Source organism: Vicia villosa, linkage group LG7 (assembly GCF_029867415.1).
Source record: "Vicia villosa cultivar HV-30 ecotype Madison, WI linkage group LG7, Vvil1.0, whole genome shotgun sequence".
NCBI classification, from domain to species: domain Eukaryota; kingdom Viridiplantae; phylum Streptophyta; class Magnoliopsida; order Fabales; family Fabaceae; genus Vicia; species Vicia villosa.
In genome coordinates, this window is record NC_081186.1 from 107,598,410 (window position 1) to 107,615,807 (window position 17,398).

Here is a 17,398-nt window from a genome sequence, read left to right on the forward strand (position 1 = left end):
TGCAATACTAGAGGCAGCACAAAATCCGTCGAACGCCTCATTGTAAAATTCAAGGTCATTGTCGGTTCTCAATCTCTTGACCTTTCTGCCAGTCTTATTTTCGACCAGAGTCTTCCAACTTTTGAAATTCTCAAAAATTTCATCCTTAGTCTTCTAGATGAATACCCATAATTTTATGGAATCATCTACTATGGATAGAAAATACCTTGCTCCTGAATGTGATGGACACCTTGCAGACCTCCAAAGATCAACATGGATGTAATCAAGGGATCTATGTGTTCTTTGTTTGCCTTTATTGAACTTCATTCTGCAAGATTTTTCAAGTACACATGGTTCACAAAACTTCAGCTTTTTGGCTTTGTCTCCACCAAGTAGATTTTATTTTCCCAATTTGATCAGGTCTCATTCACTGACATGGCTCAATCTCATGTGTCAAATTTTTATTTTCGACAAAAGTTTAGTGGAAAGAAAGTTGAAAGAGAAAAAATTAAAAGAAAGAAACCAAATTTATATTAAATTTTTTAATAATTTTATATTATTAAATAAAAATTTTATATTTTTGAAGGCTTTATTTTCAGACCAACATTATCTATTACTCCATTAGTGTTGATGTTTAAATTGATTTTACGATAAAACATCTAGAATCTCAAATAAAACTCATTGACACGTGTATAAATTATTAAAAAGCTAGAACCTTGTCATTGATTCCACAATAATCCAGAAACCACATAACCAAACTTCTATAGATGTTTCCTGAATATTTGGGATATAACTCTAGAACTTTCTCTTTACTCACTAGTCACTATCATCTTCTCTACCTATATATACCCAAAAGTATAAGCTTCTCACCAACCAAACACATCCTTAAGCATCAATCTCAATCATCACAAACTATCCAACACAGCTTTCAAGTATTTGAAGAGAGAATTTGTTTGAAGATGAGTTTGTTCGACATGGATTTGAGTGGTGTAGTGAACAGTTTATTCAATCTTCATGAAACTCCTAGGATTCATGAGAATCATGAGAGCAGAAAAACTTCCACTAGTATCCCAGTTGACATTCTGGATACTCCTAAAGAGTATATATTCATCATGGATTTTCCTGGTCTCTCCAAGTCTGAAATTCAGGTATTTTTCTCATCAAACGTAGTATAAGCTGTCTCATACGGACACACGGACAAATATTTATGTTTTGTGGTTTGTAATTAGGGGTGTGCATGGTTGGTTATTTTCAAAAATTAAACCATAACTATTTTAAAACTATTTAAATGGTTTGGATTTACAATCATAACCACATTGTGTTGGTATTGTAGGTGACAGTTGAAGAAGAGAACACACTTGTGATAAAGAGCAATGGAAAAAGGAAACGCCAAGATGGAGAAGATGAAAAGAGCAATGGAAAAAGGAAACTCCGAGATGGAGAAGAAGAAGAAGGCTGCAAGTACCTAAGGCTGGAGAGAAGAGCACCACAGAAAATGGTGAGGAAGTTCCGTTTGCCAGAGAATGCTAATGTGTCAGCTATAACAGCTAAATGTGAGAATGGAGTTCTCACTGTGGTTGTAGAGAAGCAGAATCCACCTCCAAAAGCAAAAACAGTTGAAGTTGCCATTGCTTAAGGGATAATCATTTGTGATATATTTGGGGTTAGATCTTTTGTAGTCTTTTGTTTACCTGTTTACAAAAGTGCTTTTTGGTTTTGAGTTTGTGGGGTTTAAGGTGGAAATTGAAGTGTTCAATCAATGTTTCTAGTTTTTTATGTGTTTATAATGTTTCTCTGTAATGGAATTTCGAATTTAATAGAGAAATACAAAGAACAATCTTCTCAAGAAACGAGTGAAAATAATAATATCATCACTTCCTTCATTATAAACTTCGGATTAGAGGAGGCTATGATGTTTTGGTTGACAGTTCTAGGAATGTTCACGTACGCGTAGGGCTTTGAGTTATGCAGAGTATGTTACTTAGGCAACAATGACTTTTTTTATTTTTTCAATTTTCTAGATAATCTTCTTCAGTATGTGGAATTACTAAAGAAATTATAGGGATGTGAAATTTTATCCAATGTTTTTTGTTTTTCGAAATAGAAATGCAAGGGTTCAATTATTTGGTTTCGCTCATTTGCAAAGGTGGGGATGTGGAAAATTTTAGCAAAGCTTTAAACACTTATTTTGAAGATTATAGATTGTTTGAGAATGTGGTTCGTTATGATAGGTTTGAAAGAAAATATTCGAGGGAAAATGGGAGAAGGGAGGTTGGATTTGGGATTAGTAGGAAGAATGAGTTGGAGAAGGTGAAGGAGGAAGTAGTTAAGAGGAAAGAGAAAAAGAAAAAACTCAAAGTAGTGACTCATGAGGGTGTGGTAAGTAAGGTGTTAAAGGAGAAGATGGAGGATCGCTTCTTAGTATTAAAGGGAATAATAAGAAGGTTGGCGTGGTCGAAAATGGGAAGGAAGAATTGGTTCTGGTTGATAGAAGTTAATGAATATATCTGAAGTCATTGAATGGGCATGTAATGGAATGGTGGTTAGAATTCAAGATGGTGTTAGTGTTCTAGTTATTCAACAATTTATCTCAGATTCTAAGTTTCATGATCTTATGGTGGCACTGTTGGGAGAATACAAAACCTTTTTGATTTACATGTAATACGGAGGTGATGTCAGCTGCTGTTAATAAAGCGCCTGATTTTTTTCAGTTTTTGTGTGTATGATTGTCGTGCTTGGTCGAAGGATAGTGACTTGATTTATGAAAAGAGGTGTGGGTTCGTTGTTATGGTACATCATTGCATTCATGGAATGTGAGGTTTTTTGGGTAACTTATCGTGGTTAAAGGAAGATTGTTGATATGAATGCACTATTAATAAAAGGAGGTTATACTAAGCTTGTACTTTGATCACTATAAAATTGGTGGGGGAATAAATGAAGTAGAGGATTTTTTGGTCGACTGAAAGAAATACTCTATTAGATTTGTGGAGGATCTAGAGTTTGGCTTAGCAGATGACGCATGTTTAGTTCAAGCTTAGCAGATGACGCATGTTTAGTTGAGTATGAAGAGGAAAATGAGTCTTGAGGTACTGAATCGGGTTGCGAGTTAGAAGATGTTTCTGTGATTGAAAATCTTATGAATCAACCCCATGTTGAATGGTCAACAGATGTAAATGAAATGCAAATGAACGAGGAGGAGCGACCTCAAGAAGGTTCTAAGTTAAAAACTTCATTTGATCGGCATATTCCTTGGAGTTATGAATTTATCAAGAATGGTGTTCTAAGGGTAATAAACTTGGAACTAGTCACATTAAACATAATTTCTATGGAGCGCCAAGAGATCTTACAAGGTTTTGGCATTTTTGAGACAAACCTCAGATCTCAAGGCACGAACGAGTTGATTAACCACATTTACAACATCATTCAACAACAAAATTCTAAGGTGGTGGAAGAAAGGTTCCTACATTTTGAGGAAAGCCTCCAACACGTTCAACCTCGGGCAAATACAGTGCAAGAAGCCGATTTGAGAAAACATTAATTCAAACGAGAGGAGCCGTCTGCAGCGAAAGAAGAACGAAAAGTTTATAAATCAAAAGAGCGCTCCAAAGGCGGTAAGCATAATTCTCCCTCTCCGGACCATAATGAACGTCAACCAAACCAAGCACAACTTAAGCATCCTCTATGTGCTCGAATCTTGGAGAGCACATATGTGTTAGACAAATTTCCCAATCCAACAATTCAACCAACTTATTTGCAAATTTAGAATGGTTGACATTCATTCACTAATTTGAGAGGGTTTCTTGTAAATAAGAGAATGAAAATAATACTATTTATTATTCTTACTTTTATATTATTAGCTAAACAAAATCCATTAAATCTAAGACTTGCTTGACTTATTGTCACATAACATTAAAACACGTTAGAAACACTTTACTCCAAACACATCCTCACCACAACCAAACTTGACATCTTAAAGACAGAGTGAATCACCAACAAACAAACAAAAATCATAAAATTAATGCACATTAGAGATGTCATGATCGATTTAAACGGGCATGCTCGCCCCATTTAAGCTTATCCCGTAAAAGCTCGAAAAATACGGGACAGAATGGAACGGCCATTGTAAATGCAAATATTGTAAAGACCAAGCCAATTGTAATAATCTGAGTACCATCTATGTATTTTTTTTAGTTTTTTTTCAATGAAATTAAACTATATACATGATAAATAACCTTTGAATGTTTGATATAATGTACCTAAATGGTGAGGCACAAAAATTTTCATGACTTATTAACATCTCTACCACTACCTCCCAAATGAAAATATAATATGTAACTCAAATGCCCTGTTGAACAAAACTCAGCTTCTTAGCTTCTGCAACTTCTATTAGCTTTTGGATTATATCTTACCATTTATTTTTCTGTACATCAAAGTCATGAATTCCTCATCCTTCGGATAAGGCGGTATTTTTAAGTCTCAAACATAAAGCATCTCACCATGAGTCACCCATTTTTCAAAGCTATCAGTATGTTTTCCACTTTTGTTGAGCTTTTCTTCACTTTGCTTCTCCTGAAACACATTGAAAGCAAAAAATTTGACCATAAGCGCTTATCGTATAAGTTGTTTTTACATAAACTATAAGTTGTTTTCATAAGGTATCCAGGAGAGGTTATGAATATGTCATGTTGTTTTCAATGACACGTTTTCATAAGTTCTCTCAAACAGTGAGTGTTTTATATTTAAGCACTTATTTGAAAGAAAGTGATTTTCCATAATGATTATAGATCACTGACAATATATACTGACCTTCAAAATAGGTCCAGATTCACTTGCAGGCACCTCAGTTATTTGATCGTTCGCAATATTGTCTGAGGCGATGCTGATTGACCTGTATCATCATCATCAACAATATTTAGACCTCTAAACCAAATAGTTATATCGCAAAAAAACAAAAAATCGTGAAGCTCCTTTCAGACTGACTTATATGCGTCAAAAATGAAATTCATGGCCTCCTAATTCCACTCGAGGATTCATTTCATCATAAACCCATAGACTAACATGTTATGAGAATTCACAAATAACTGTCTGTACAAACTAACGCCTTGTTTGTATCAAAAACTTAATTTAGCGCTTATAGCGTTACTGTTTATCATATAAATTTTTATGTATTAGCTATTTCTAAAACAAACGATAAAATGAAGTCAAATTGTTTTCATATAAGCTACAAGTTGTGTTCATAAGCTACCATAAACAGTTTAAGGAAACAAGTTGAACTCGTAATCTCCATAAACTCTCCCAAACAGTCTTAAAAGTGCTTATGTCAATAATAAGCTCAAATAAGTTAACTCAAATAGGTCATAAATCCTTTCACTAATATGCAAATTGAAGAAAGTGAGTGAAGGTTTCTAGATATATTACTGGCTAGAGAACTTAAGGTTTGCTAGGCCTCGAAAAATAGTAATACTAATAGGCGAAACGATATTAGAATATTTTTAGGGATGTGTACGTGGTGTAGCGGTTGAGAGCGGAGCATAAAATCTATGGATCATGAGTTCGAGTTCAATCTACGGCATAACTAATGTAATTGTCTTTACTCGCAACAGAAAATACTAAAAACACAGCAAAAAACTATCATGCGGATTTGAACAAAATTTGAGATGTTCAAGCATAAAGTTTCCAAGTCAACAACAACAGCAACAACAACAACCAAGTCTTATCTCACTAAGTAAGGTTGACTACATGGATCAACTTTCGCCATAATGTTCTATCTACGAGCATGTTTCTATTCAGTCCAACTAACAAAAAGAATTATAATTCTTTCCCACCATAACAACTAACAAAATCCACTTTGTTTGACAATGACATTGAAAACATACTCGGTATTATAATCCTCTAAACCAAATTTTGGTATTTTACATTAAAAAGACCTCGCTTAAAGTTTGTTTTAGCCTCTATAACTATGTTAGGCCAGAACAGCTTCTCATTCTCACTAGCAAAATTCACTATATCCCCTTATACCATTGATCAAGACTTGAAGAAAACCCGAGGCCAACGATGAAGAAAGCAACAAAATTATAGTATGGATTTAAGAATATCAATCAAAGTCTCAACACTAGACCTTTCAAGTAGTTCCTCTTCACAAGAATTTCCAGAAGAAAGCGAGTCCACGTCAAGGAAATTGGAGCAATCACATGCATCTTCATGTTCCGCATAACAAATGTGATCGCTTTCACTATATTTGTCCTTTCCCGTTCCTCCATAAATTTGCCTATAAAAAATCGATAACACATAAAAATTTCAAAACATTTGGATGACTTGAGTAAAAAGAAATCATATCAAGTCCAAACTATGTATCCAATTACACATAGTTTGCGTCGTGCGGAATGTGAATTAAGCATACCTGCAATTGCAAATAGAACTTCCACAAGTGAATGAGTCTGAAGTAGACTCCAAAAGAGACCGTTTATCGGGATTTTTGAATGAGTGTTGACAGTCTGGAGCATGCAAATTCCTAATTGTAGCATCACTTTCGCTGATAATGTCTCCATCGGATTGTGATCTTCTAATAAACGACCTATCAAACAAACAAATAGCATTTTTCAACCCTCCAAAATAATTTCTTAAATGAAAATAACAAAAAAGGTTGTGCAAGTTAAAAATCCAATTATACCCGTCAATTCCATCGGCTAGATTCGGGCCATAACTTCCAACATTGTAATGTTGATCTGAATCGAGCTCCCAAAGTAATGGTTTTCCCTGCTGTGGCTGAAAATGCCCCAAGAATCTGAACAAAATAATATCAAAGACGACATTAACTAATTCGTTCTAATGCAACTACCATAAATATATAACTTTTTGTAAGGTCTATTTGACTTACATATTAATTGCTTTTTGTTTAGCACCATCCAAATATGTATTGTTGTAATAACGCTGTATGGTTCGAATAAGTTCTTGGGATTGTGCTGCTGCCTTCCATTGACCTCTTCTTTCAGAAAATATCTAAATAGCAAGACGAATCAAATGATATCCGAAGGAATCGACCGTAATCAGATAAAATTTTCCAAAAAAATGATCAAATTCAAAACCGTAGGAAAGATTACCTTGTTGTGCGCTGCAGAACCGCCATACTGAAAGGCTAATGTGTCTCCCATGGACTCATAAGCTGACATTACTTCCTTTGCCAAAGGGTTGTCAAGATCAATATGTGGGTCTTCGGTAAATCCTAATGCTTGTAACTGACTTCCAAGTGCAACTAGTCCATAAGCATATTGTGCAACATTGGTGCGGTCTAAACAATCGATGCAGTTTGTCCTCAATACGCCTGATTGAAGTGTCTTGGGTTTGACACCGTAATCTTTGCTCTCGTCATCGCCACTGTCATCTTTGTTTTCATCAATGATATTGTTATTTCTGCATTAAAATAAATAATCAAATCAAATTTCAACAGCGAAGAGGGTCGACAAAGTGAGTAAAATTACGGTACTTACTCAGAGAAGGAATATGGGAATAATCCCTCAAGCTTCATGTTTGGTGTTACTGGACAGTAGAAGATGCCAGTTAGCTTCAATGCAAACGCAGCCACTTTTCCCAGTTGCAACAGCACATTGGTGGCCTTGCTGCTAAAAATCGTTGATCGAATAATGTCAACATAACACCCTTGAAAAAACCTATAGAGCTTGTACCGAAAATGAAGAGAAACTTACCGTCTTGAGTGTCGATGCAGATCCCAATGAAGAAACCTCAGCTGTTCCTCCTTACTCAAATTTTGATTAATAGACTTAACAGCATTAGCGAACTCGGTTCGGAGAATAGTTTCACGGGGCCTTTTCTCACGAGTCTTAAACACAGAAGATACAATAATATAGAAGGTAGAAAATCTTTTAGTTTAAACATACGACAGAAAATAAGCATGCTCGATGATTTCCTTACATATTCAGATAGGCCTACCTTAATCAAGTTCAGTATAATTATCGGATTTCCGTATCGCGTGACAAGATTGTCAAAATGAAGTTTAGTGGCTTCAAACATTGCATCCTTATGTGATACTAGAGAAAAACAACCAAAACGAGAAGTTAGTGTAAATTACATAGTATGGACCAGTTTGGAAATTGGATTGGCTTATTTGAACTTATCTGCTATAGCATAAGCACTTGTGAGAAAATTTGGGAGAATACCTTATGAAAACGGCTTATAACTTATATAAGAAACAATGTAAATTTATTTTATCTTGTTATAAAAATGGCTTAAACATAAACACTTACATGATAAGCACTTATGTTATAAGCGCTTAATTAAGTTGTTTATCCAAACATAAGTGAGAAACAAAGGAAAGATGTTTAGATACCGTACATATAATATCAGGTTTCATGTTCAATGGCGAGGCTTCCTGAGACCAGAAGAGAGGGATCGAACCCCGTATTTGCACCACAGAACTGATTTGCATCGGGGATCCATTGCTAGCATCTGCAAAGACTATCTGCTCGGTCTCAACATCGTTAGCTACTCTACCCCGTTTGTTGACTCCCCGTTTCAAATATCTGCATCACAAGATACAGAAAACCTTGAATAAGCCGGGAAACGTGAAATAAGCAATGACAAGAATGAAGAACTCGGGAAAAAAAACATTAAAGAATGGCGGCCATTAATCCGAGAAAACTAAAGAGAAGAAGTACAAACCTGGTACCAGCATAGTGCCTTGAACGCCTAGCAATAATTATCATGTTGAACTCACGGCCAGATATAGAAAGGTTAACCTACACACCATACCATGAAATGAACACTTGTCATGAAGAAAACACCGAATATTTTCTAAAAACACGTAACACTATCGTTTCTTCCCTATCAAGGAAAGTTTTACACCAAAAACAAAACTTAGGAGAATCGGAAAGTACCTGTTTAAAAAAGCCATAGACTAAGGCAACAGTCCAGGAAGTATTCTGGAGAGTATTCCTGATTCCGCGAGTTAAGTACTCATTCCAAACAAAAAGTGTTTCATAAAGTGATTGTCCGACAACATTATGACCAGATAAGTTCTTTTGAAGACTTAGCATGATGTTGTAGGAGTAGCTGTAAAAGAAGTCCTTTGTAAGATCCATACTGCATAGAAGCTTCTTGTATCTAATTAACAAAAAAAAAAAAAAAGAGAAAAGTCAATTAACAAGACGGTTTATATTAAACGGCGGAATATAAGTATAAAAATAAAAAGAACATAAAAAACAACTTATGAAACCAATAACTCTAACCAAATGTATATTTAAAAATGAAAAGAAAGCGATCTCCCATGCGAACCGTGGAAATACCTTGTCTTACTCAAAAAGTTATATTTACATCATAACAGCAATGAAGATTGCTCCTGTAGAACATGAAAATGAAAACAACAAGGAGGAATCTACATCTACTATCTACTATCTACTATACTATACATATTACACGACTCCGAAATCTAGAAGAAGCTTTATGAATTCTATAACAATTAGAGAGTACCACAGAAAGACGAGAGGCTTGACTTGAGGAAGCCCACATTGTGCATATGCACTGAAGACATCGACAAATCAACAAATATATAGCACAAGTATAATAACGATGATCTAACATAACGTTTTCACTACACGATTTAATTAACTCGAATGAAAAAACATAATTCATAACATAATCCTCAGCTAAGTACAATGGACAAAGTATAGTTCTCAATGCTACTCTTATACGTCTCCTGAAATGTATCCTAGACACATTACAGGTACATGTAAAATTGACTAAAGACCTGTTCTCATCCTTAGAATATGCCAATTTCGATCGCACACTTGGATGTGGAATCGGAACCATTTCGCTCTTTGTGATAGCGTATACAGCATGTCCGCATATCGTGCCAATCTTCTTCCGTTTTGTTATAAGCAGCATGTAGTATGGCTCAAGAAATTTGATAAATCCTAAATAAAAAGACGTATGAGCTATTAAAACGAATAACATTATAAAAATAAACACTAGTAAAGCAATAAATGTTTTGCTATTGTATAGAAGATAGAAAATACCGATGATTCCATAGCATGTTGTTACGAATTTAAGCCCCCCAGTAGACTTGTTTCCGTCATGAATACGCTTCAAAATGTCACAACACTCGGCTTCTGAGTATAATGTAGGATCTTCGACGATATTTAACTCGGATGCCTCCAATCTGTCGATCTTTAAGACCCTCCAAAATGTTCTGCTTTTGTCTCTTCCAATCATGTAGAATCTCTGAGCATAGAAACAAAAGATATTGTCAGAAAAGACTCGTGAACGTAGCGCGAAGTGCATGGCGACGTAATGTCATAACCCAAACTTAGATATCTTTCCATATCAATAGCTTATCATTATACTATCTATGGATGAAAAGGATGTTTCCATTTTGATCTCATTTCCAGAAGAAGAAAGCGGTATTTTAGTTAATAACTTAAGTTCCTTAATTGGCTTTTGCTTCATTTTCAGCAAAAGATTCTAGGTATCCTTTTAGAAAAAAAAAGACAAAAATTTCACCATGCATGACAGTGATGGTGGAAAATAAGCGCTTGTGTAAGAGTTTGAAAGAGCTTATGAAAATAGTTTATGACGTGTACATCAGACGATTTTATCAGTTCATTTTCATAAGCTCTTCCAAATAGCTTACTGGCATAAGCTGTTTTCAACTATGGAAAGAGTTAACTTAACTCTAACTCCCTCGTCTAGTTGAGAAACAGCTTATACATAAGCTCTTATACAACAAGCACTTAATTAAGCTTAAACTGTATATCCAAACACTCCCATAACGGGATAAACAACAAGTATAGTACTCCATAAGCCATTAACTGCAAAATCATTTCTCAATAATAGTTATTCATAATCACAAGCATCATGAAGAACACCAACGTAAAAACGCATTTTCTCAAAGAATCCACGCGAATCCAATTAAACAGAATTCAAAAACTCGTCAATCCCATCATCGTCGTGACAACATCAACAACCATCTAAATCCCAACTCAAAAACCATTCATGTTAAACAAAACAAAACCAAAACAAACAATCAATGATTCCTTTGCTCAATTGAAAAAAAAATCTCATGAACAATGAATATTCTATATGAACAAACAAAGCACATGAACATGAATTTGACCAAAAACAAAAACAGCAGAAAAACAAACACAAACAAAACATCATCTTAGAAACATAGTAACACAACAAAAACAAAAACAAAAACAAAAAAAATTCACATGTTTCAGATCAAGATAATGCAAGCATGAATGATAGGAATAGAATAAAATCATAATTACCGAACGAGTTTCATAGAGCCTAAACTTCTGCATGTAGCAAGACTTGGAGTCAACTCCATCAACAACAACACCAACACTTTTCTCCATCACAATTCAGATCCCTTGAACTTCAAAACAAACCTCACCTCTCCTTGTTCCAAAGAGATCACCAGCAAGAAACTTCAACAAAAACAAAAACAAGAGCTTCTGTTTGATTAAAAACAGAAGCTCTTGTAATAAAATAAAAAAAAGCAGTAACCCAAAAGCAAGTACAATAAAAAGCTCAAAACTTTACATCAATGGTCCACAACTCATAAAGTTTTGTTTGTTTACAATATACAACAATGACAAAAAAATTCCCAGAAAAGGAAAATGGAAAAAACAAACAAAAGGATGAGTTTTTAATAAGATGATGAAACAAAAATAAAAACAAAAACAAAAGTGGCTTTTTGAGGAATCACAGCACAAGATTTATGTTTGTTTGGTTTTGGGGAATGGAGATGAACAGACACAAACAACTTTTGAGTTTCAGAGAAAAATGAATATATGAGATTTGTCAGAAACAAGTGAACAACAATAGCATCCACATAAAAAAATATAAAAAGTAAAAATGAAAAAAATAATATAATAAATAAATATGAATATAAAAATGAGAAAAATGCAAGGTAATAATGATGATGATGATGTAAACAATTTAAATTTATTAAATAAAAAACAAAAACTTTTTCTTTTGCGTGTGAATTGTGTGAATGTGAACATCTTTATTTTCTATTCTTAACCTGGCAGCAGTTTTTTTTGTCTGAGTCTACACTTTCTTTTTTTATTATTATTATTATAATACTCTTTTTGAATTTTAAATATTAATATACTATTTTCTTATATTTTACTCAAGAATTTTTAGTTTCTGAAATTTAAATTTGCTTTAATTTGAATTTGTTATCTTTAATTTAACATTAAAAAAAAAGACAATTAAATGCTTAATTGGTAGTTGTATTGAATATTCTCACTGTAAAATTCATAATATTTTAAGTTTCATTTAAAAATGAGATTAATATGGCATGAATATCATGTAGTAGACAAAATGAGATTAATAAGGAAATTGTGGAAATTAATGACTTGTTCATTACTACCAAGTATTAGTCAAGCTAAGAAATTTAAAATTAATTTAAGAAAACATTTTGAAGCAAGCTTTTAATTAGTAAAAAAAAAAAGTTTGAATATTGTAATGCTCACGAGAATAATTTTTTTTATTTTAAGGGAAATGAATTTCATTAGCTAGTTATAATAATATAAGATAAGGCTGATAAAATAGACTTGGTCTCTTTGCTACATCCTCTAATATATCTTATCTACTTCATTTTCTCTTATTTATTTACAGCATGAATTATAATTTTAAAACTGCAACCTCAATTATGTTTCATGCTTTTTGTATAATTTATAACTCAAAGTTAAATTTTTAAGATGTATTCTAATTTTAATTACTTTTACTGTTAAACTATCTTATATTTTAGACAAAATTATTAAACAATATATTAATCGTCTACACTAATTTTATTTAAATAACATGTAGCAATTAAGTTATTATTAAAATGTATTTGCTCTTATATTATAAAGTGCTATTTAATTGTTTTTTATTAAAAAAAATTGCTATATTAATTTATAAATATATCTTTTATTATGTCACATTCTAAAATTTGCAATAACTATTTAATAATATTATAAACTAATTATCTATTGTGAAAGTAGATTTAAAAATAACAATTATCAATAAATTTAACAATATAATTAATTTTAAGAAAAAAATGTTTTATTCAAAATTTTATGATTAAAAACAAAACTATGAGAAAAAAGAATATACAGAGTGCACTACCTTTAATCTCCAAAACTAATTGTTATTATGACTTGATTAAACCTTTATATATATATATATATATATATATATATATATATATATATATATATATATATATATATATATATATATATATATATATATATATATATATATATATATATATATATATATAATAAATTCGTGCATACGCATAGGTTCAGGTTTGGTACGCGCATTTATTTAAATAATATATTTATTTTAAATCAAAATCAAAGTTTTTGGATCATAAATTCTATTTTTCGTATATAAAAATATTTAGATCAATAATAAATTTTTTTCCCATATACAAATATTATTTATGTTTAGGTATCATTTAGAAAAATATTTAGATCAATAGTATATTTTCGTATATAAAAATATTTGAATTAATAATAGATTATTTTTCCCGTATACCATTTTTAAATCAAAATTTTTTAGATCACAAATATCATTTTTCCCGTATACCTTTTTTTAATAAAAAATTTTTGGATCATAAATACCATTTTTCATATATAAAAATATTTAGATCATTTAGAGATTTTTCCCATACACAAATATTATTTATGTTTAGGTATCGTTTACATCAAAATATTTAGGTCAATAATAGTTTTTTTCTCATATAACTTTTTTGAATAAAAATTTTTTGGATCATAAATACCATTTTTCGTATATAAAAATATTTAGATCAATTATAGATTTTTTTTCGTATACAAATATTAATTTTGTTTAGGTATCATTTACAAAAATATATGAATCAATAAAATTTGCTATAAATAATAGTAGTATGTTACAATTAAATAAGTAGTATATTTTTTCATATATATATATATATATATATATATATATATATATATATATATATATATATATATATATATATATATATATATATATATATATATATATATATATCCTATTTATATTGATAATATATATATTTGTGAAATGACATCAATAACAAATAATTTTTTTAATATTTAATTGTTCATACATTATTTTAATTGTATAAATTTCATTAATGACATATATTAATATAATAATATTTTGAATGATACAAATTAAAATTAATGATAAGTGACACACATCTTTTGTATTTTATTCAATAACACACCTTTTTAAGTATATTTTTAAAATCATTTTAATTGAAATAATTTTTTTTAAACTAAAATTATTATTATTTTCTTAAAAAATATTGTATCTTAAATAAAAATTATTTTAAATTATATTTCTTTGTTATTAATATTCAATTACTAAAGTTTATTTTTAAAAATTAAATACTATTTTAAATGTAAATTAATAATCATTTAAAACGATTCTAATAATTTTTTTATTAAAAAATAATTTATTAGAATATTTTGATTAATAATTTATTATAAATAATAATAATAATAATAATAAAGTAATAAAATGTGAAAAGTCAAAAGTGAAAAAGTGAAAAGTAAAAAGTGAAAAATGAGTTGGAAAGTCAAAAAAAAAATGAGTTGGAAAAAACTAACAACAAGACTTTTTTTTCCCAAAATTATTAATTTAGACTAAGATAACAAAAAGATATTTTTGTGATTTTTAGAAGAACCAATTTTCTTATATTATATTATATTATATTATATATATATATATATATATATATAATAATTACATTTAGTTTTAAAATTTAATTTTTGTGTTTTTAATTAAAAATACTAAAAGTTTATAAATGGAAATCATTGACACGGTTAAATCAAACATTTCAATTTTTTTAAGAAAAGGAGATAATCCATAATTTTATTAATATATTAGATATGATAGACAAAATCTATCTCTTATTTAAATTACAAAAATAGCCATACAAAAAATTAAATCTACATTTATATTTTTTTTGTAATTTTTATTCAAATAAAATGAAATTTTGAATTAGCTAACTTACACATTAGATTAGGTCGTGGCAATTTTGGTATATTATTGAATACCACTAAAGCATATTCTCTAACCACACCGTCTTTAAAATTAATATATTTTTTTGGTACAAATCTTTGAAATTAATATTATGAATACTTTAATACATAGACTTTTTATTAAACAAATAACATTAATGAAAATTTTCCTTGACAGACTAAATGCAGTAGTTTAATAATCATATAATGATAATGAAATAGGTTTTACACAAATATTCTATCATCATATCATAGCACCATTTCTTAAAATTATTTATATGGTAAAAAAATTAAGATAATGAAGTGTGATATTGATAAAATATACGTGATGACTTAAACTCTATTTTTAGTTTTTACTGTGGTTATTTGTTGATAGTTTTGAAAATAAAAATAATTAATTTGTAGTATATATTTAACATCAACACAAAGGAGTGATGCTAATATTTGTCTTATTTAAATGTTCCACTATAGCTATCATTGTAAATAAACAAAGCGTTTACTTCAATAATGGCAGAGAATAATAAATTGGGAAGGAAATAAAATATATAGAGTTGATTCCACGCAGAGAGGAATATCCTAGTAGGAAATAATAATGTGCCAATTGGATGGCATCGGATACTCACATACCAATCATTTGCAAATATTCTCTTTCTATTCTTTACCACGTCTTTGCTAGATATATTCCACTCTCTTTCTTTCACATCCTTCTTTGTTTTTCTTAAAATCCAATAGCATTTCTTTCTATGGGTAAGGAAATATCTCACCTATATATACTAATAACTATTAATAGATATATAAAGTTATGTGTTACGCAGAACTAGTAACATTAATGTACAAGTTAGTAAGAGAATGAGGGGTAAAGATATGAGTTATTGTCCAGAGATTACATCAGGTTTTACGTCTGATGTCTTATATATGAAGGATAGTTATGAGTGTTTCCTTCTAGTTCAATGTGGAGTGCGGGAAGTTGTCTAACATTTGACAGTGTGCAACAACCCACGGCGTGGATCTAGTGTAGGGCTCTAGTTTAGGTTTGCATTGTACCTTTGATGTTTTGGTGGAGTAATTTGGACCGATGACAGGGTCTTAGCCTTTTAGGCCTATGGAGGCCAAGAACAATTGTCCCTAAGGCTTGTCGCTATAGGGGGTGTTGTTGTTGCCCTCTCTTCTCTTGAGCTTATTGAGGACGACTAGAATGAACCAGGAACTTCTATCCTCTATTTATTAATTCAATTAGATATGTAAATGGTCAATGTAGTTTCTCTAATATGTATGGTTGGCATTAATTTTAGTAAAACAAATTAGGCAGCAACATATTAGATAGAATGGTTCAACATTGCTGAAAATATATGCAGATTAATATGTTGAACAAAATATTCTATAACTGCATCTGGTATAACATGTCGAACAAGATGTTCTTTGCAGAATCATTCGACATCGTGACTAAGGGTTAAGTTGAGCTTTTGGATTCTGATTAAGTTGTTACAGATGCAGAATATTCGGAGAACATTATGCAATCCTGTATAACGCTTAATATAAGGATAAAAGATTAAGTATTGTAATTTATCACCAAGTGTGTGGTGATTTAATTTGTAAAGAAAGTGTGTGTGCTTTCTATAAGTGTGTGCAATTAGAACGTGGAATATTTTGTGTTTGTGTTATAAAAGGTTCTTTGATTCGAGGAGATTCAAAGTTTATCATAGTGTTGATGTTTGTCAAAAGGTCCTTTGATTTGGGTTGATTCAAAGTTCACTATAAGTTTGGTGTTTATGTTAGAAGATTTTAGGAGAGTTATGGAGTGAGGTTGTACAAAAATCTAACATAGAGAAAATTCTTCACGTGGTGTGAATGGACTAGACATACCCTTGATTGATAAGGGGAACTAGTATACATTTTCGTGTCATTTATTCTTTCTTCACTTTTATTTTTATACATTATTGTTCATAAATTCATGATTGTTATTCTAGAAAAGTAAAAAGTAATTAACATTAGAAAATAATAAGAAAAATTCATAAAACCTAATTCAACCCCCCCCCCCCCCTCTTAGGTTGCGTCTCGTAGTTACACGTTGGTCCTTCTAAAAGTTACCAGATGAAGGGAGCTGACCAACCTACTTTCATAAAAGTCAGGGGACGGGCCTCTTAAGGAAATTCACCTTTATCTGACCATATTTTTGACCCTGAGATATATGTCTACAACCACAAAGGCAAGCTAAAGGGATATTATAGTTGAAAGATTACTTATCTAGTCATTCTATTGTCTCATTGTAACAAATTTGCTTCATTATGAATAAAAATAATTGTCTGCTATTTTTCTCCTACTACACTCTTTTTTATCTACCTCTCTTTGGGACCATAAAGGTGAGGAAATAAAGG

At 30.9% G+C, this 17,398-nt stretch overlaps 2 protein-coding genes across 3 annotated transcripts; one reads left to right on the forward strand and one right to left on the reverse strand.

Moving 5' to 3' along the window:
• The first annotated feature begins 836 nt into the window (after positions 1-836).
• On the forward strand, positions 837-1,829 carry LOC131616459 (17.4 kDa class III heat shock protein-like). The gene is made up of 2 exons (XM_058887791.1): positions 837-1,127; positions 1,313-1,829. Exons 1-2 carry the CDS (start codon positions 939-941, stop codon positions 1,613-1,615), a joined length of 492 nt encoding a protein of 163 aa, XP_058743774.1. The 5' UTR covers positions 837-938; the 3' UTR covers positions 1,616-1,829.
• A 2,303-nt stretch (positions 1,830-4,132) lies between these two features.
• LOC131616457 (phosphoinositide phosphatase SAC2-like) lies at positions 4,133-11,809 on the reverse strand. 2 transcript variants are annotated; one of them, XM_058887790.1, is made up of 16 exons: positions 11,262-11,809; positions 10,008-10,212; positions 9,740-9,905; positions 8,871-9,096; positions 8,656-8,732; positions 8,329-8,516; positions 7,927-8,024; positions 7,683-7,816; positions 7,467-7,595; positions 7,080-7,389; positions 6,857-6,978; positions 6,650-6,763; positions 6,380-6,553; positions 6,098-6,247; positions 4,786-4,867; positions 4,133-4,548 (listed from the first exon to the last, which is right to left on the reverse strand). In XM_058887790.1, exons 1-16 carry the CDS (start codon positions 11,346-11,348, stop codon positions 4,456-4,458), a joined length of 2,355 nt encoding a protein of 784 aa, XP_058743773.1. In that variant the 5' UTR covers positions 11,349-11,809; the 3' UTR covers positions 4,133-4,455. The 2 variants fall into 2 exon arrangements, with proteins under 2 accessions (XP_058743773.1, XP_058743772.1); XM_058887789.1 differs by having other exon boundaries at positions 7,467-7,598.
• Positions 11,810-17,398: the final 5,589 nt, after the last annotated feature.

Bases quoted from the DNA above. Each gene is read 5' to 3' on its own strand.
- LOC131616457 (XM_058887789.1), bottom strand. From the start codon at position 11,348: ATGGAGAAAAGTGTTGGTGTTGTTGTTGATGGAGTTGACTCCAAGTCT. The intron at 8,517-8,655 runs GTTTGTACTTCT...CTTGTGATGCAG, and splicing joins AGGCACTATGCTGGTACCAG to ATATTTGAAACGGGGAGTCA. The intron at 8,025-8,328 runs GTACGGTATCTA...GTTTTTCTCTAG, and splicing joins CATGAAACCTGATATTATAT to TATCACATAAGGATGCAATG.
- LOC131616459 (XM_058887791.1), top strand. From the start codon at position 939: ATGAGTTTGTTCGACATGGATTTGAGTGGTGTAGTGAACAGTTTATTC. The intron at 1,128-1,312 runs GTATTTTTCTCA...TTGGTATTGTAG, and splicing joins TCTCCAAGTCTGAAATTCAG to GTGACAGTTGAAGAAGAGAA.